The sequence below is a fragment of the Carassius gibelio genome, chromosome B22 (genome assembly GCF_023724105.1).
Source record: "Carassius gibelio isolate Cgi1373 ecotype wild population from Czech Republic chromosome B22, carGib1.2-hapl.c, whole genome shotgun sequence".
In the NCBI taxonomy this organism is placed as follows: domain Eukaryota; kingdom Metazoa; phylum Chordata; class Actinopteri; order Cypriniformes; family Cyprinidae; genus Carassius; species Carassius gibelio.
The window spans coordinates 44,432,598-44,447,597 of NC_068417.1; the positions used below are offsets into that span (position 1 = coordinate 44,432,598).

At 41.2% G+C, this 15,000-nt stretch overlaps 2 protein-coding genes, 1 long non-coding RNA gene and 8 other non-coding genes across 12 annotated transcripts in view; 9 read left to right on the plus strand and 2 right to left on the minus strand.

The window, feature by feature from the left end:
• LOC127987515 (uncharacterized) overlaps positions 1 to 2,422 on the plus strand; it is a 13,969-nt gene extending 11,547 nt beyond the window's left edge. Inside the window, exon 2 of the long non-coding RNA XR_008161232.1 lies at positions 2,305 to 2,422. This is a non-coding gene — a long non-coding RNA (uncharacterized LOC127987515). The remainder of the gene's footprint in view (positions 1 to 2,304) is intronic.
• LOC127998985 (5S ribosomal RNA) lies at positions 380 to 498 on the plus strand. Its single transcript, XR_008171810.1, has one exon. It is a non-coding gene; the product is annotated as a 5S ribosomal RNA (ribosomal RNA).
• On the plus strand, positions 862 to 980 carry LOC128002601 (5S ribosomal RNA). The gene has a single exon (XR_008175347.1). It is a non-coding gene; the product is annotated as a 5S ribosomal RNA (ribosomal RNA).
• A 708-nt stretch (positions 2,423 to 3,130) lies between the features above and the next one.
• On the plus strand, positions 3,131 to 3,249 carry LOC128003568 (5S ribosomal RNA). The gene has a single exon (XR_008176291.1). It is a non-coding gene; the product is annotated as a 5S ribosomal RNA (ribosomal RNA).
• A 364-nt stretch (positions 3,250 to 3,613) lies between these two features.
• On the plus strand, positions 3,614 to 3,732 carry LOC127999474 (5S ribosomal RNA). Its single transcript, XR_008172291.1, has one exon. It is a non-coding gene; the product is annotated as a 5S ribosomal RNA (ribosomal RNA).
• A 376-nt stretch (positions 3,733 to 4,108) lies between these two features.
• LOC128002647 (5S ribosomal RNA) lies at positions 4,109 to 4,227 on the plus strand. Its single transcript, XR_008175392.1, has one exon. It is a non-coding gene; the product is annotated as a 5S ribosomal RNA (ribosomal RNA).
• Positions 4,228 to 4,590: 363 nt separating this feature from the next.
• LOC127998166 (5S ribosomal RNA) lies at positions 4,591 to 4,709 on the plus strand. The gene has a single exon (XR_008171017.1). It is a non-coding gene; the product is annotated as a 5S ribosomal RNA (ribosomal RNA).
• A 364-nt stretch (positions 4,710 to 5,073) lies between these two features.
• On the plus strand, positions 5,074 to 5,192 carry LOC128001536 (5S ribosomal RNA). The gene has a single exon (XR_008174304.1). It is a non-coding gene; the product is annotated as a 5S ribosomal RNA (ribosomal RNA).
• Positions 5,193 to 5,413: 221 nt separating this feature from the next.
• Positions 5,414 to 5,532, plus strand: LOC128004782 (5S ribosomal RNA). Its single transcript, XR_008177459.1, has one exon. It is a non-coding gene; the product is annotated as a 5S ribosomal RNA (ribosomal RNA).
• A 168-nt stretch (positions 5,533 to 5,700) lies between these two features.
• LOC127987511 (uncharacterized) lies at positions 5,701 to 8,345 on the minus strand. 2 transcript variants are annotated; one of them, XM_052589860.1, is made up of 2 exons: positions 6,587 to 8,345; positions 5,701 to 6,352 (listed from the first exon to the last, which is right to left on the minus strand). In XM_052589860.1, exon 1 carries the CDS (start codon positions 8,256 to 8,258, stop codon positions 7,134 to 7,136), a length of 1,125 nt encoding a protein of 374 aa, XP_052445820.1. In that variant the 5' UTR covers positions 8,259 to 8,345; the 3' UTR covers positions 5,701 to 6,352; positions 6,587 to 7,133. The 2 variants fall into 2 exon arrangements, with proteins under 2 accessions (XP_052445820.1, XP_052445821.1); XM_052589861.1 differs by having other exon boundaries at positions 5,701 to 6,367.
• A 9-nt stretch (positions 8,346 to 8,354) lies between these two features.
• Positions 8,355 to 14,773, minus strand: LOC127986891 (uncharacterized; the record flags this gene model as incomplete). The annotated part of the gene is made up of 2 exons (XM_052589147.1): positions 14,289 to 14,773; positions 8,355 to 14,054 (listed from the first exon to the last, which is right to left on the minus strand). A coding segment is annotated over exon 2 (4,884 nt), but the record flags the coding sequence as incomplete, so codon positions are not given.
• Between the last annotated feature and the right edge of the window lie 227 nt (positions 14,774 to 15,000).

Consider the following 15,000-nt stretch of genomic DNA (forward strand, 5'->3'; position numbering starts at 1 on the left):
CCAGGTGCTGTAAGCATTTTGGACATTTTTCACTTAGTATATAATAATTTTGCCCAAAAAAAGTCAATGCCCGATCTCTGAATATTAGCAGGTTTGCACCTGGTTAGTACATGGATGGGAGACTGCCTGGGAATACCAGGTGCTTTAATCTTTTTGGAAAATTTCACGAATTATATAATAATCTTTCATTAAAAAAAAAAAAAAGAGTCAATGCCCGATCTCTGAATCTTAACAGGTTTAGGTCTGGTTAGTACTTTTATGAGAGACTGCCTAGGAATACCAGGTGCTTTAAGCTTTTGGGTTTTCTTTCCTACTTATATAATGTACTGGCGATAAGATTGGCTGTTCTTTAAATAGCCCTCTCTTTGCAGCAGACTTCGCTTACAGCCATACCAACCTGGCTATGACCGATCTCGTCTGATCTCGGAAGCTAAGCAGGTTTGGGCCTGGTTAGTACTTGGATGGGAGACCGCCTGGGAATACCAGGTGCTGTAAGCTTTTTGGAAATTTTTCACTTAGTATATAATAATTTTGCCAAAAGATAGAGTCAATGCCGATCTCTGAATATTAGCAGGTTTGGGCCTGGTTAGTACATGGATGGGAGACTGCCTGGGAATACCAGGTGATTTAATCTTTTTGGAAAATTTCACGAATTATATAATAATCTTTCATTAAAAAAAAAAAAAGAGTCAATGCCCGATCTCTGAATCTTAACAGGTTTAGGTCTGGTTAGTACTTTTATGAGAGACTGCCTAGGAATACCAGGTGCTTTAAGCTTTTGGGTTTTCATTCCTACTTATATAATGTACTGGCGATAAGATTGGCTGGTCTTTAAATAGCCCTCTCTTTGCAGCAGACTTCGCTTACGGCCATACCAACCTGGCTATGCCCAATCTCGTCTGATCTCGGAAGCTAAGCAGGTTTGGGCCTGGTTAGTACTTGGATGGGAGACCGCCTGGGAGTACCAGGTGCTGTAAGCTTTTTGGAAATTTTTCACTTAGTATATACAGTATTGTTCAAAATAATAGCAGTACAATGTGACTAACCAGAATAATCAAGGTTTTTCGTATCTTTTTTTATTGCTACGTGGCAAACAAGTTACCAGTAGGTTCAGTAGATTCTCAGAAAACAAATGAGACCCAGCATTCATGATATGCACGCTCTTAAGGCTGTGCAATTGGGCAATTAGTTGAATTAGTTGAAAGGGGTGTGTTCAAAAAAATAGCAGTGTGGCATTCAATCACTGAGGTCATCAATTTTGTGAAGAAACAGGTGTGAATCAGGTGGCCCCTATTTAAGGATGAAGCCAACACTTGTTGAACATGCATTTGAAAGCTGAGGAAAATGGGTCGTTCAAGACATTGTTCAGAAGAACAGCGTACTTTGATTAAAAAGTTGATTAGAGAGGGGAAAACCTATAAAGAGGTGCAAAAAATGATAGGCTGTTCAGCTAAAATGATCTCCAATGCCTTAAAATGGAGAGCAAAACCAGAGAGACGTGGAAGAAAACGGAAGACAACTACAAAATGGATAGAAGAATAACCAGAATGGCAAAGGCTCAGCCAATGATCACCTCCAGGATGATCAAAGACAGTCTGGAGTTACCTGTAAGTACTGTGACAGTTAGAAGACGTCTGTGTGAAGCTAATCTATTTTCAAGAATCCCCCGCAAAGTCCCTCTGTTAAAAAAAAGGCATGTGCAGAAGAGGTTACAATTTGCCAAAGAACACATCAACTGGCCTAAAGAGAAATGGAGGAACATTTTGTGGACTGATGAGAGTAAAATTGTTCATTTTGGGTCCAAGGGCCACAGGCAGTTTGTGAGACGACCCCCAAACTCTGAATTCAAGCCACAGTACACAGTGAAGACAGTGAAGCATGGAGGTGCAAGCATCATGATATGGGCATGTTTCTCCTACTATGGTGTTGGGCCTATTTATCGCATACCAGGGATCATGGATCAGTTTGCATATGTTAAAATACTTGAAGAGGTCATGTTGCCCTATGCTGAAGAGGACATGCCCTTGAAATGGTTGTTTCAACAAGACAATGACCCAAAACACACTAGTAAACGGGCAAAGTCTTGGTTCCAAACCAACAAAATTAATGTTATGGAGTGGCCAGCCCAATCTCCAGACCTTAATCCAATTGAGAACTTGTGGGGTGATATCAAAAATGCTGTTTCTGAAGCAAAACCAAGAAATGTGAATGAATTGTGGAATGTTGTTAAAGAATCATGGAGTGGAATAACAGCTGAGAGGTGCCACAAGTTGGTTGACTCCATGCCACACAGATGTCAAGCAGTTTTAAAAAACTGTGGTCATACAACTAAATATTAGTTTAGTGATTCACAGGATTGCTAAATCCCAAAAAAAAAAAAATGTTTGTACAAAATAGTTTTGAGTTTGTACAGTCAAAGGTAGACACTGCTATTTTTTTGAACACACCCTTTTCAACTAATTGCCCAATTGCACAGCCTTAAGAGCGTGCATATCATGAATGCTGGGTCTTGTTTGTTTTCTGAGAATCTACTGAACCTACTGGTAACTTGTTTGCCACGTAGCAATAAAAAATATACTAAAAACCTTGATTATTCTGGTTAGTCACATTGTACTGCTATTATTTTGAACAATACTGTAATAATTTTGCCAAAAAATAGAGTCAATGCCAATCTCTGAATATTAGCAGGTTTGGGCCTGGTTAGTACATGGATGGGAGACTGCCTGGGAATACCAGGTGCTGTAAGCTTTTTGGATATTTTTCACTTACTATATAATAATTTTGCCAAAAAATAGAGTCAATGCCCGATCTCTGAATATTTGCAGGTTTGGGCCTGGTTAGTACATGGATGGGAGACTGCCTCGGAATACCAGGTGCTTTAATCTTTTTGGAAAATTTCACGAATTATATAATAATATTTCATTAAAAAAAAAAAAAAAAAAAAAAAAAAAAAAAGAGTCAATGCCCGATCTCTGAATCTTAGCAGGTTTAGGTCTGGTTAGTACTTTGATGAGAGACTGCCTAGGAATACCAGGTGATTTAAGCTTTTGGGTTTTCTTTCCTACTTATATAATGTACTGGCGATAAGATTGGCTGGTCTTTAAATAGCCCTCTCTTTGCAGCAGACTTCGCTTACGGCCATACCAACCTGGCTATGCCCAATCTCGTCTGATTTCGGAAGCTAAGCAGGTTTGGGCCTGGTTAGTACTTGGATGGGAGACCGCCTGGGAATACCAGGTGCTGTAAGCTTTTTGGACATTTTTCACTTAGTATATAATAATTTTGCCAAAAAATAGAGTCAATGCCTGATCTCTGAATATTAGCAGGTTTGGGCCTGCTTAGTACATGGATGGGAGACTGCCTGGGAATACCAGGTGCTTTAACCTTTTTGGAAAATTTCACGAATTATATAATAATCTTTCATTAAAAAAAAAAAAAGAGTCAATGCCCGATCTCTGAATCTTAACAGGTTTAGGTCTAATTAGTACTTTTATGAGAGACTGCCTAGGAATACCAGGTGCTTTAAGCTTTTGGGCTTTCTTTCCTACTTATATAATGTACTGGCGATAAGATTGGCTGGTCTTTAAATAGCCCTCTCTTTGCAGCAGACTTCGCTTACGGCCATACCAACCTGGCTATGCCCGATCTCGTCTGATCTCGGAAGCTGAGCAGGTTTGGGCCTGGTTAGTACTTGGATGGGAGACCGCCTGGGAATACCAGGTGCTGTAAGCTTTTTGGACATTTTTCACTTAGTATATAATCATTTTGCCAAAAAATAGAGAAAATGCCTGATCTCTGAATATTAGCAGGTTTGGGCCTGCTTAGTACATGGATGGGAGACTGCCTGGGAATACCAGGTGCTTTAATCTTTTTGGAAAATTTCACGAATTATATAATAATCTTTCATTAAAAAAAAAAAAAAAAAAAAAAAAAGAGTCAATGCCCGATCTCTGAATCTTAGCAGGTTTAGGTCTGGTTAGTACTTTGATGAGAGACTGCCTAGGAATACCAGGTGCTTTAAGCTTTTGGGTTTTCTTTCCTACTTATATAATGTACTGGCGATAAGATTGGCTGGTCTTTAAATAGCCCTCTCTTTGCAGCAGACTTCGCTTACGGCCATACCAACCTGGCTATGCCCGATCTCGTCTGATTTTGGAAGCTAAGCAGGTTTGGGCCTGGTTAGTACTTGGATGGGAGACCGCCTGGGAATACCAGGTGCTGTAAGCTTTTTGGGCATTTTTCACTTAGTATATAATAATTTTGCCAAAAAATAGAGTCAATGCCTGATCTCTGAATATTAGCAGGTTTGGGCCTGCTTAGTACATGGATGGGAGACTGCCTGGGAATACCAGGTGCTTTAATCTTTTTGGAAAATTTCACGAATTATATAATAATCTTTCATTAAAAAAAAAAAAGAGTCAATGCCCGATCTCTGAATCTTAACAGGTTTAGGTCTGGTTAGTACTTTTATGAGAGACTGCCTAGGAATACGAGGTGCTTTAAGCTTTTGGGCTTTCTTTCCTACTTATATAATGTACTGGCGATAAGATTGGCTGGTCTTTAAATAGCCCTCTCTTTGCAGCAGACTTCGCTTACGGCCATACCAACCTGGCTATGCCCGATCTCGTCTGATCTCGGAAGCTAAGCAGGTTTGGGCCTGGTTAGTACTTGGATGGGAGACCGCCTGGGAATACCAGGTGCTGTAAGCTTTTTGGATATTTTTCACTTAGTATATAATAATTTTGCCAAAAGATAGAGTCAATGCCGATCTCTGAATAGTAGCAGGTTTGGGCCTGGTTAGTACATGGATGGGAGACTGCCTGGGAATACCAGGTGCTTTAATCTTTTTGGAAAATTTCACGAATTATATAATAATCTTTCATTAAAAAAAAAAAAAAGAGTCAATGCCCGATCTCTGAATCTTAACAGGTTTAGGTCTGGTTAGTACTTTTATGAGAGACTGCCTAGGAATACCAGGTGCTTTAAGCTTTTGGGTTTTCATTCCTACTTATATAATGTACTGGCGATAAGATTGGCTGGTCTTTAAATAGCCCTCTCTTTGCAGCAGATTTCGCTTACGGCCATACCATCCTGGCTATGTCCGATCTCGTCTGATCTCGGAAGCTAAGCAGGTTTGGGCCTGGTTAGTACTTGGATGGGAGACCGCCTGGGAATACCAGGTGCTGTAAGCTTTTTGGACATTTTTCACTTAGTTTATAATAATTTTGCCAAAAAATAGAGTCAATGCCCGATCTCTGAATCTTAGCAGGTTTAGGTCTGGTTAGTACTTTGATGAGAGACTGCCTAGGAATACCAGGTGCTTTAAGCTTTTGGGCTTTCTTTCCTACTTATATAATGTACTGGCGATAAGATTGGCTGGTCTTTAAATAGCCCTCTCTTTGCAGCAGACTTCGCTTACGGCCATACCAACCTGGCTATGCCCGATCTCGTCTGATCTCGGAAGCTAAGCAGGATTGGGTCTGGTTCGTACTTGGATGGGAGACCGCCTGGGAATACCAGGTGCTGTAAGCTTTTTGGACATTTTTCACTTAGTATATAATATTTTTGCCAAAAAATAGAGTCAATGCCCGATCTCTGAATATTTGCAGGTTTGGGCCTGGTTAGTACATGGATGGGAGACTGCCTGGGAATACCAGGTGCTTTAATCTTTTTGGAAAATTTCACGAATTATATATGTAACCCAGGTCTCATGTAGTTAGAAAATAAAGCTAGAGTGGTTAATACAATGAGACTGGGCCTGGGCTCGTTGTAGGAAAATACAACTTGTTTTATATGTTACTTAATAAATGTATATTTGTAATTCTTATAAAGACCACCACAACTGTATTTTGATTACAAAAATATTAACAAGTATTTATTTACAACATTAAATAAAAGATAAATGTATCTTAGAATAAAATAAAACAAATCACATAAGCATGAAAAGATATGAAATAAAAAACTAAAACAATAAAGAAAACTTCACTTTCCCAAAAGGAAAAAACCTTTCTGTGGTTATATTGAAATTAAACAATCATTCATTCCCTCTGAAAAAATGTCCAACCCCGTTGCAGGCCTGTTCGATGACACTTTGTGTGCGGTGAGGCCTAAAAACTGGAATGGCCGCTTCACTCAGAAACTGAGCATAAACAAAAAAAGCACGTGCAGGTGAATGTTAGTACTCACGAATCCAGGTTAAGTTAGTACAGCGAGGGTAATGGCAATAGCGATGGTAATGGCAAAGGAAGAAGCACAGCACAGATGATCACGGCAGGGCACACAGAAACAGCAAAGCAGAAACAGCAGGGCCTTCGGTTGGAAAACCAGTCTCTCGCTCACCAACGTCCGTCTCCTTAGAGCATATTATCTGTATTTAGCCACATTATCAAACACTATTTCTTATTGAATTAGCGTTAGCTTTGCTTTAGCGATATCACAATGCTAAAACTATTACTAAAACATATGAGCACAGTGGCACAGAATGCTACCGCTAATTAGCATGTCACTAATTACATTATACATCCAGTCTCTTAACTATAACAGTTCGATATAGCACAAAAATACAGACATACACAATCATATTCACCTCTTGCAGGTCACACCAAAGTTTTTTGTTGTAAGGACCACGAGTAGTCGACCTTCATAAAACATTAATGCTTCCCACACCACGATGCCTCCTTCATTAGCGCTCTCATTATAGCGTCTGTTCTCCGTTTTCCATACGTGCTCACTACTCCTCACACAAACCTGTCCCACTAGTCCCGCCCCTTACACAATGATATTACTCTGATTGGCTCAAGTACTAACAAAAGGCCAAAAGCAAAACGGGAATTAAATGATTGACAGGTGACAGGTAACAGATTAGGTTACACAGATAAACACAGTTTCTTCTTCTCTACTTTTTCTCTCAAATGAAACAAAAACATTTTTATAATGAATTTAACTTTAACTGTAAATAGTCTTGTTTATTAAACTCTACATATTATATTTATACTTTTAACCAGCACACCTTTTAACCAATTTTAACTATTTATGAACTCCATTTATAAACTTTTCTTTTGTTTCTTTATGTGTGTGTGAATTACACTGTTAATGATCTTTTAAACTCTAATTTATAGAAATTTTGTACAGGGCTACACCCTCCCTCTTCTGAATGTGTAGATGTCCTCATCACACCTTTTGTCCCTTTTCCTTTTATCCTCCTCCATATACCTTTGGGATGTTTTGGACTTTTTCCTTGGTTTATTGTCTTGGTCTGGAGGGTTCATTTTGAGTTGGATGACCATGCCATGGTGCATGATGGTAACTGGTTCAAAAGATGGATGACCAGGTTCCTCATAAGTAAATCTTATAGGTGGCTTTGGTTTTCTCAAGGATGTCCGGACTGTAGAAGACCTTTCACTTTTTGCTCTTTCAGCAGCTATATTACGTTTGTTTCTTTGTAAGGGAGGTGACTTTGCTCCCTCTTCTGCATCTTGAGAATCTTCTTCAACAGATTCAGAATTTGTCTCTTGGACATCAGAGTATGGCATAGGAGGTGCATCAACTTCAAGCGGTTCCTCATTCTCTGTCTCTGTAAGTTGTTGAGTTTCTGTAACTTCACAGCTTTCCTCCACAGCTTTTCCATCCTCCTCAGAGTTGTCACTCTCATCATTCCCCACAGAGTGATTTATCTTTAGCCGTCTCCGGACCTCATCCATATCAAAATCTGGAGATTTGTGGACGGTTTCAAACTCTGAACCTGATGACTCTGTGTCACTTTCTTCAGACTTGGTTGGTTGACGTTTCTGAGTACGTTGAGTTCTTGTTACAGGTCTCCGAACAGAGCTTGCATCATCTGCTGGGTTAAACATCCTGACCATGTAACCGATGGGTAACAGATGATCTCGATGGAGAGTTTTCAGCACACCTGAACCATGCTCTGGTTTGACCTTATAAACAGGCAGGTTAGGCAACTTCTCCACAACAACATATGGTATTGATTTCCATCGATCTTGGAGTTTATGTTTGCCTTTTAGACCCACATTCTGTATGAGAACTCGGTCTCCTTTCTCCAAAGGTAGGTCTCTCACACGTTGGTCATATCGGGCTTTATTTTTCAGGTGATTCTTTGTAGCAGCATCAGATGCCAACTGATAAGCTTTTTGCAACTCTTTCCTCAACCTGGCCACGTACTGTTGGTAGGAGGTTTCACTTTCACCATTTGGTGAGATTCCAAAACAGATGTCAATGGGTAACCTTGCTTCCCTTCCGAACATGAGATGATAAGGGGAGTATCCCGTGGAATCATTTTTTGTGCAATTGTATGCATGTACCAGGTAAGTTATATGTTGACTCCAATGTTGTTTTTGTACGGCATCTAGGGTACCAAGCATGGCTAAAAGTGTTCGATTGAATCGTTCTGGTTGGGCATCCCCTTGAGGGTGGTAGGGAGATGTTCTTGACTTCCGAATCCCAAGCATGGACAAGAGTTCTTTTATCAGGCGACTTTCAAAATCTCGGCCCTGATCCGAGTGTATCCTTGCAGGTAGGCCATAGTGCACAAAATACTTGTCCCACAATACCCTGGCAACTGTGATAGCCTTTTGATTTTTTGTAACAAATGCTTGTGCGTAACGTGTATAATGGTCTGTCACTACCAACACATTAGCAACACCTTTAGAGTCAGGCTCTATTTGCAAAAAATCGATACAAACTAAATCCAAGGGGCCATTACTCGTTATTTGGTTTAAGGGCGAGGCATGTTGAGGGAGTGTCTTTCTGGAGATACATCTACCACAGGTTCGAATGTACTGCTCGACCTCAGCTGTCATTCGTGGCCAATAAAATCTGTCCTTGATCAGTTCAGTGGTGCGTTCAACTCCCAAGTGTCCACACTCATCATGTAGAGACCTTAACACCATTGGGCGGTATCTTGTGGGCAAGACAAGTTGTTTGATCTGTTTCCCGCATATCTTTTCTTTTACTCTGTAGAGTATTCCATCTCTTAACTCCAACTTGCGGCTTTCACGAAGGAGCAGCACAGTTTCCGGTGAGTCATTCTCTGAGCGTGTCAAACATTTATTCTTCTCCAGAGCTTTCTTTAATGGTCCAATTGTTGGGTCCATATCTTGTGATGCTTGAATGTCTTTTGAGCTCAATTGGTCAAGTGTATTCATGCTAAGGTTCACTGGACACACATAAGCTTCAGGTACTGCGGTGGCAGGAGCTCCCAATTGATCAACTAATCTGTCTGGCACATCAGCCTCTTCACTGACACAGGCTCTTTTGCAGAGGGCTTTGATGCCACTAGGTGGAACACTAGTCCACTCTTCTGTCTCCTCTGAAGAGTACTGTCTGGACAACAAGTCAGCATCAACATTATGTCTCCCAGGTCGATACTGGATGGTGAAATCGTAGGTGGCGAGGGCGGCGAGCCAACGATGTCCGACGGCACTGAGTTTGGCAGAGGTCAATACATATGTTAATGGGTTATTGTCAGTTCTTACTATGAACTTTGCTCCATACAAGTAATCGTGAAACTTGTCCACGACAGCCCATTTTAATGCCAGAAATTCCAATTGATGGACTGGATAGTTGTGTTCTGAATCTTTAAGCTTACGACTGGCAAAAGCTACTGGCTTGAGGCCCTCAGGATATTCCTGGTTCAGAACAGCGCCTAAACCATTCATACTGGCGTCCACATGTAAGATGTACGGTTTTGTGGGGTCAGCGAAAGCTAGCACTGGGGCATTGATCAAACAGTCACGAATACGGTCGAAAGCGTCCTGGCAAGTTTTAGTCCACCGCTCTCCGAACGGCTCTGACGGCTTGAAATAGACTTTGCTTGAGTCAACACTTTTTTTAGTCTTGGGGTCTTGCCAAGTGGAGGCGTAACCTTTAGTGAGCTCGGAGAGGGGACGGACAATGGCAGAATAGTTTGCAATGAACCTCCGATAATAACTGCAAAATCCGAGGAAGGACTTCAGCGGTTTCAAGTGAGTAGGCTCTTTCCAATGCTTTACTACCTCCATTTTGTCTGGATCCGTAGCTATTCCATTAGCAGAAACAATATGACCCACATACTTGACCTCGGGCTGACAGAATTGGCATTTGTCAATAGAAACCTTCAATCCGACCTCCTCTAGTCTGTCCAACACCTTGAGAAGACGTTGCTCGTGCTCCTCAAGTGTCTTGCTGAAAATGATGATATCATCTAAGTATACGAGAGCTTCCAGAAGATGCATATCGCCTACAGCCTTTTCCATTAAGCGCTGAAATGTTGCTGGCGCTCCTGTGATTCCTTGTGGCATGCGCTCAAATTGATAGAAACCGAGAGGGCAAATGAACGCTGTCTTTTCTTTGTCCTCCGGAGCCATCTCTATCTGGTAGTAACCACTGCGCAAATCCAGAACTGAAAACCATTGGCTGCCTGATAGAGAATCCAAGGCATCGTCAATGCGTGGCATTGTGTACTGATCTGGTGTGGTGCGGTTGTTCAGTGTTCTGTAATCAATACAGATTCTTATCTTCCCATTCTTTTTGCGGACTACCACAATTGGTGAGGCGTATGGGCTACGGGACTCAGTGATAATGCCAGTGGCCAGTAGTTGTTGTATGTGTCGCCGCACATCGTCTATGTCGGCAGGGGCTATTCTCCTTGACCTCTCCCTGAAAGGTCTGGGGTCATGCAGGCGTATGTGGTGTTCAACACCCTTGGCGCGACCAACATCCCACTCATGCAGTGAGAAGACATTCCGCCTCTCAGCCAACTTCTGCTGAAACCGACTTTTCCACTCTTCCGGAATTGGAGAGTCCCCGAAATTGAAAAGACTTGGGTCTAGAGTTTCAGCTGGGAGGTTGGAAAGCTGAACTGGGGTAACTGTGTCAACAGCATACATCTCAGCAACGATGGTCCCAACTGGGATGGAAGTTGCCCTTTTGGACTCATTCTGAATGAGGACAGTGAAACTGTTATTATCTATGTTGGCGTCTGAGAGCACACCAGGCTGTACCAGTAGACCGGCAGGGAGCAACTGTTCAGTGGGTGCATCAATCAGTACAAGGTCTTTGGACGGGGCACTCTGTCTTTCCACTTTGCATGTTGCATAGTACTTTACACCTGGAGCAATTGAGAGTAAACCAGGTCCTTTCCACTTTATCTGTCCCAAGACTTCATCTTTTGCAAACTGCTCTTGTGCTTTGACAGGTGCGTAAACAGACTGAATCCTCATTGAATGCACAATGTTCTCGTCACCTTTTGTCTTCACCAGCTCCCATAAGCGGCGAAACAGAGATGTGTTGGTGCCAACCAATACTGGGGTTTGTTGCTGATTTCTTGGCTCAGGGCAGATTAAAGCAAGCACTTCTACTCGTCCCGATACACCAGTAATCTCTTCAGTGAACTCCATCTCAACCACAACATATCCTTTGTAAGGAAACTCAGTGTCTGAAAGGCCCCAGAGTCCCAGACCAGAGAGGGGTTTTATCGGGACATCAGGTAAGTGTTTGTTATACCAGCTTTCAAAAATAATAGTCACGTTAGACCCACTGTCGATAAGAGCATTGCAGACCACATCATTAACTTTGATGGTGTGTATAAATGATGGACCTACGAGACCTTCAGGTAAGTCAGTGTTATGTTCTGAGACTTCAACCTTATTGGTTCTAGCTACATGCTGCTCTTCAGCTGCAGGATTTGGGTTCTCTTTGTTTGGTAAAGGGGAAACTCGCACTAAGCGTATAAGCTTTCTAATAACTTTCTGGAGATTCTCAGGGGCAGTACATCTGGTGGCTATGTGTCCATTTTCCCCACACCGATAACAGAAAAACTCATCCTTGTCTTGTCGGGGAGGAAAAACTTTGGAATGAGCGGGCTTGTAAACTGGAGCTGCTTTGTATCGGTGAGGCTGAGGTGTGTGTTCTTGTGGGGGGTCTGATGTGTATTTCACTGCCATTACACTCATTTTATTTTCTAAGGCTTTCACTTGTTTCCTTAGCGATTGCAATTCACTCTGTGACTCATTTTTCTGTTTTTGGTTCTCTTTCAGACCTGTAAAAGATTCATCAGAGATTGGCTGAGGTTGTAGGTTGTTTCTCTGCTCTAGCTGCGCTCTCAATTCTCGAATCTGAGCTTGCAGTTCACTCCTAGAGACTGATTCAGGTTCTTTCTCCTTTTCAGCTTGGACAGTGCGTACACGCTGAGGACGCATGTGTGACAAATGGCTTTGTTTGGCTAATTGGCGAACCTCCTCTTCCATCACTTCTCTTAACAGGTTCAAGAATGTAGGGGGATTACTACTCCGCTCCCTGATTTTCAACTGAAGCAACATGAGTTCAGAGGTAGACCCTCTAAGAAGCTGCTCTAAACGAGCGCTATTGGCAGCGCTAACAGGTAAACCACCTCCCTGTACTACTTTGACAAGAGATTTTTCTACTCTTCGTAGGAACTCAGACAAACGCTCACCAGACTGTTGGTGGAGGGCCCTAAACGACAAGTATAGTTCTTCTGCGGACTCTACTGTACCAAAAATGCTCTCTATAGCCTTTATGTACTCACTTGGGCTAGCATCAGGTTGATTCAGGCGCACAGCTTGAATGATTTCAAAGGCGGGCCCTTTAAGACTCTCCAGTATCCGACGCCGTTTTTCTTTGTCGGAGCACTCACCTTCCTCTACTAAGAGTGTTGCTTGTTCCAGCCAGTTATCTAAGGTCTCTTCTCCAGTTGGGGTGGGACTGACCCCGGAGAATGTCCGCAGACGTCTGTATGGGTGACTGTCATGTTGTTGGTTTGTTCTGGTCATAACATCACCGACCGCACGGATGATGTCTTCAGGGTTACTGTTACCCTCTTTGGTGAGTGAACATAAACCTGGCAAGTCATCTAAGGTTCTCCCTTCGCTCTGCAAAAAGGAAAGTAGCTTCTCTTCAAAGTTATCAAGCTGAGGCTCTGTGTAATAGACAGTTTTCCAACCACTTCCTTCACTTATAGGCATTATCTCAGGTGGGATTTTGGAAGGGTCAATCTCTTCACGACACTCACATAACACCATTACTGATTGTTGTTGAGGGTGAAACATTTTGCCTCTCACTCTAACTTTTCCCAATGCTTTGATAGTCCCTGCTGTTTCTTCAATCTCTTCTCTTGAAACACCTTCTGGCACTCCATGTAAAAGGAGGGCATGCTTTAAATCTAATGATTCTCCTTTGCACCAGTTAATTAGCTCACGTTGTGATGAACTACTTGTTTGGCTTGCCATGCTGTACTTTACTTAAATTGCTTTTAGTTACTGTTAGCACGTTATTTTTATACAAATGCTCTATACTACTGCTCTAAAGTTGTGGGGTCTAATGGCTTGTACTCTATTTTTATAAATTCCTGTTTATGTTAAATAAATCCCAGCGGTGCCTCCATTTTATGTAACCCAGGTCTCATGTAGTTAGAAAATAAAGCTAGAGTGGTTAATACAATGAGACTGGGCCTGGGCTCGTTGTAGGAAAATACAACTTGTTTTATATGTTACTTAATAAATGTATATTTGTAATTCTTATAAAGACCACCACAACTGTATTTTGATTACAAAAATATTAACAAGTATTTATTTACAACATTAAATAAAAGATAAATGTATCTTAGAATAAAATAAAACAAATCACATAAGCATGAAAAGATATGAAATAAAAAACTAAAACAATAAAGAAAACTTCACTTTCCCAAAAGGAAAAAACCTTTCTGTGGTTATATTGAAATTAAACAATCATTCATTCCCTCTGAAAAAATGTCCAACCCCGTTGCAGGCCTGTTCGATGACACTTTGTGTGCGGTGAGGCCTAAAAACTGGAATGGCCGCTTCACTCAGAAACTGAGCATAAACAAAAAAAGCACGTGCAGGTGAATGTTAGTACTCACGAATCCAGGTTAAGTTAGTACAGCGAGGGTAATGGCAATAGCGATGGTAATGGCAAAGGAAGAAGCACAGCACAGATGATCACGGCAGGGCACACAGAAACAGCAAAGCAGAAACAGCAGGGCCTTCGGTTGGAAAACCAGTCTCTCGCTCACCAACGTCCGTCTCCTTAGAGCATATTATCTGTATTTAGCCACATTATCAAACACTATTTCTTATTGAATTAGCGTTAGCTTTGCTTTAGCGATATCACAATGCTAAAACTATTACTAAAACATATGAGCACAGTGGCACAGAATGCTACCGCTAATTAGCATGTCACTAATTACATTATACATCCAGTCTCTTAACTATAACAGTTCGATATAGCACAAAAATACAGACATACACAATCATATTCACCTCTTGCAGGTCACACCAAAGTTTTTTGTTGTAAGGACCACGAGTAGTCGACCTTCATAAAACATTAATGCTTCCCACACCACGATGCCTCCTTCATTAGCGCTCTCATTATAGCGTCTGTTCTCCGTTTTCCATACGTGCTCACTACTCCTCACACAAACCTGTCCCACTAGTCCCGCCCCTTACACAATGATATTACTCTGATTGGCTCAAGTACTAACAAAAGGCCAAAAGCAAAACGGGAATTAAATGATTGACAGGTGACAGGTAACAGATTAGGTTACACAGATAAACACAGTTTCTTCTTCTCTACTTTTTCTCTCAAATGAAACAAAAACATTTTTATAATGAATTTAACTTTAACTGTAAATAGTCTTGTTTATTAAACTCTACATATTATATTTATACTTTTAACCAGCACACCTTTTAACCAATTTTAACTATTTATGAACTCCATTTATAAACTTTTCTTTTGTTTCTTTATGTGTGTGTGAATTACACTGTTAATGATCTTTTAAACTCTAATTTATAGAAATTTTGTACAGGGCTACATATAATAATCTTTTATTAAAAAAAAAAAGTCAATGCCCGATCTCTGAATCTTAGCAGGTTTAGGTCTGGTTAGTACTTTAATGAGAGACTGCCTAGGAATACCAGGTGCTTTAAGCTTTTGGGTTTTCTTTCCTACTTATATAATGTACTGGCAATAAGA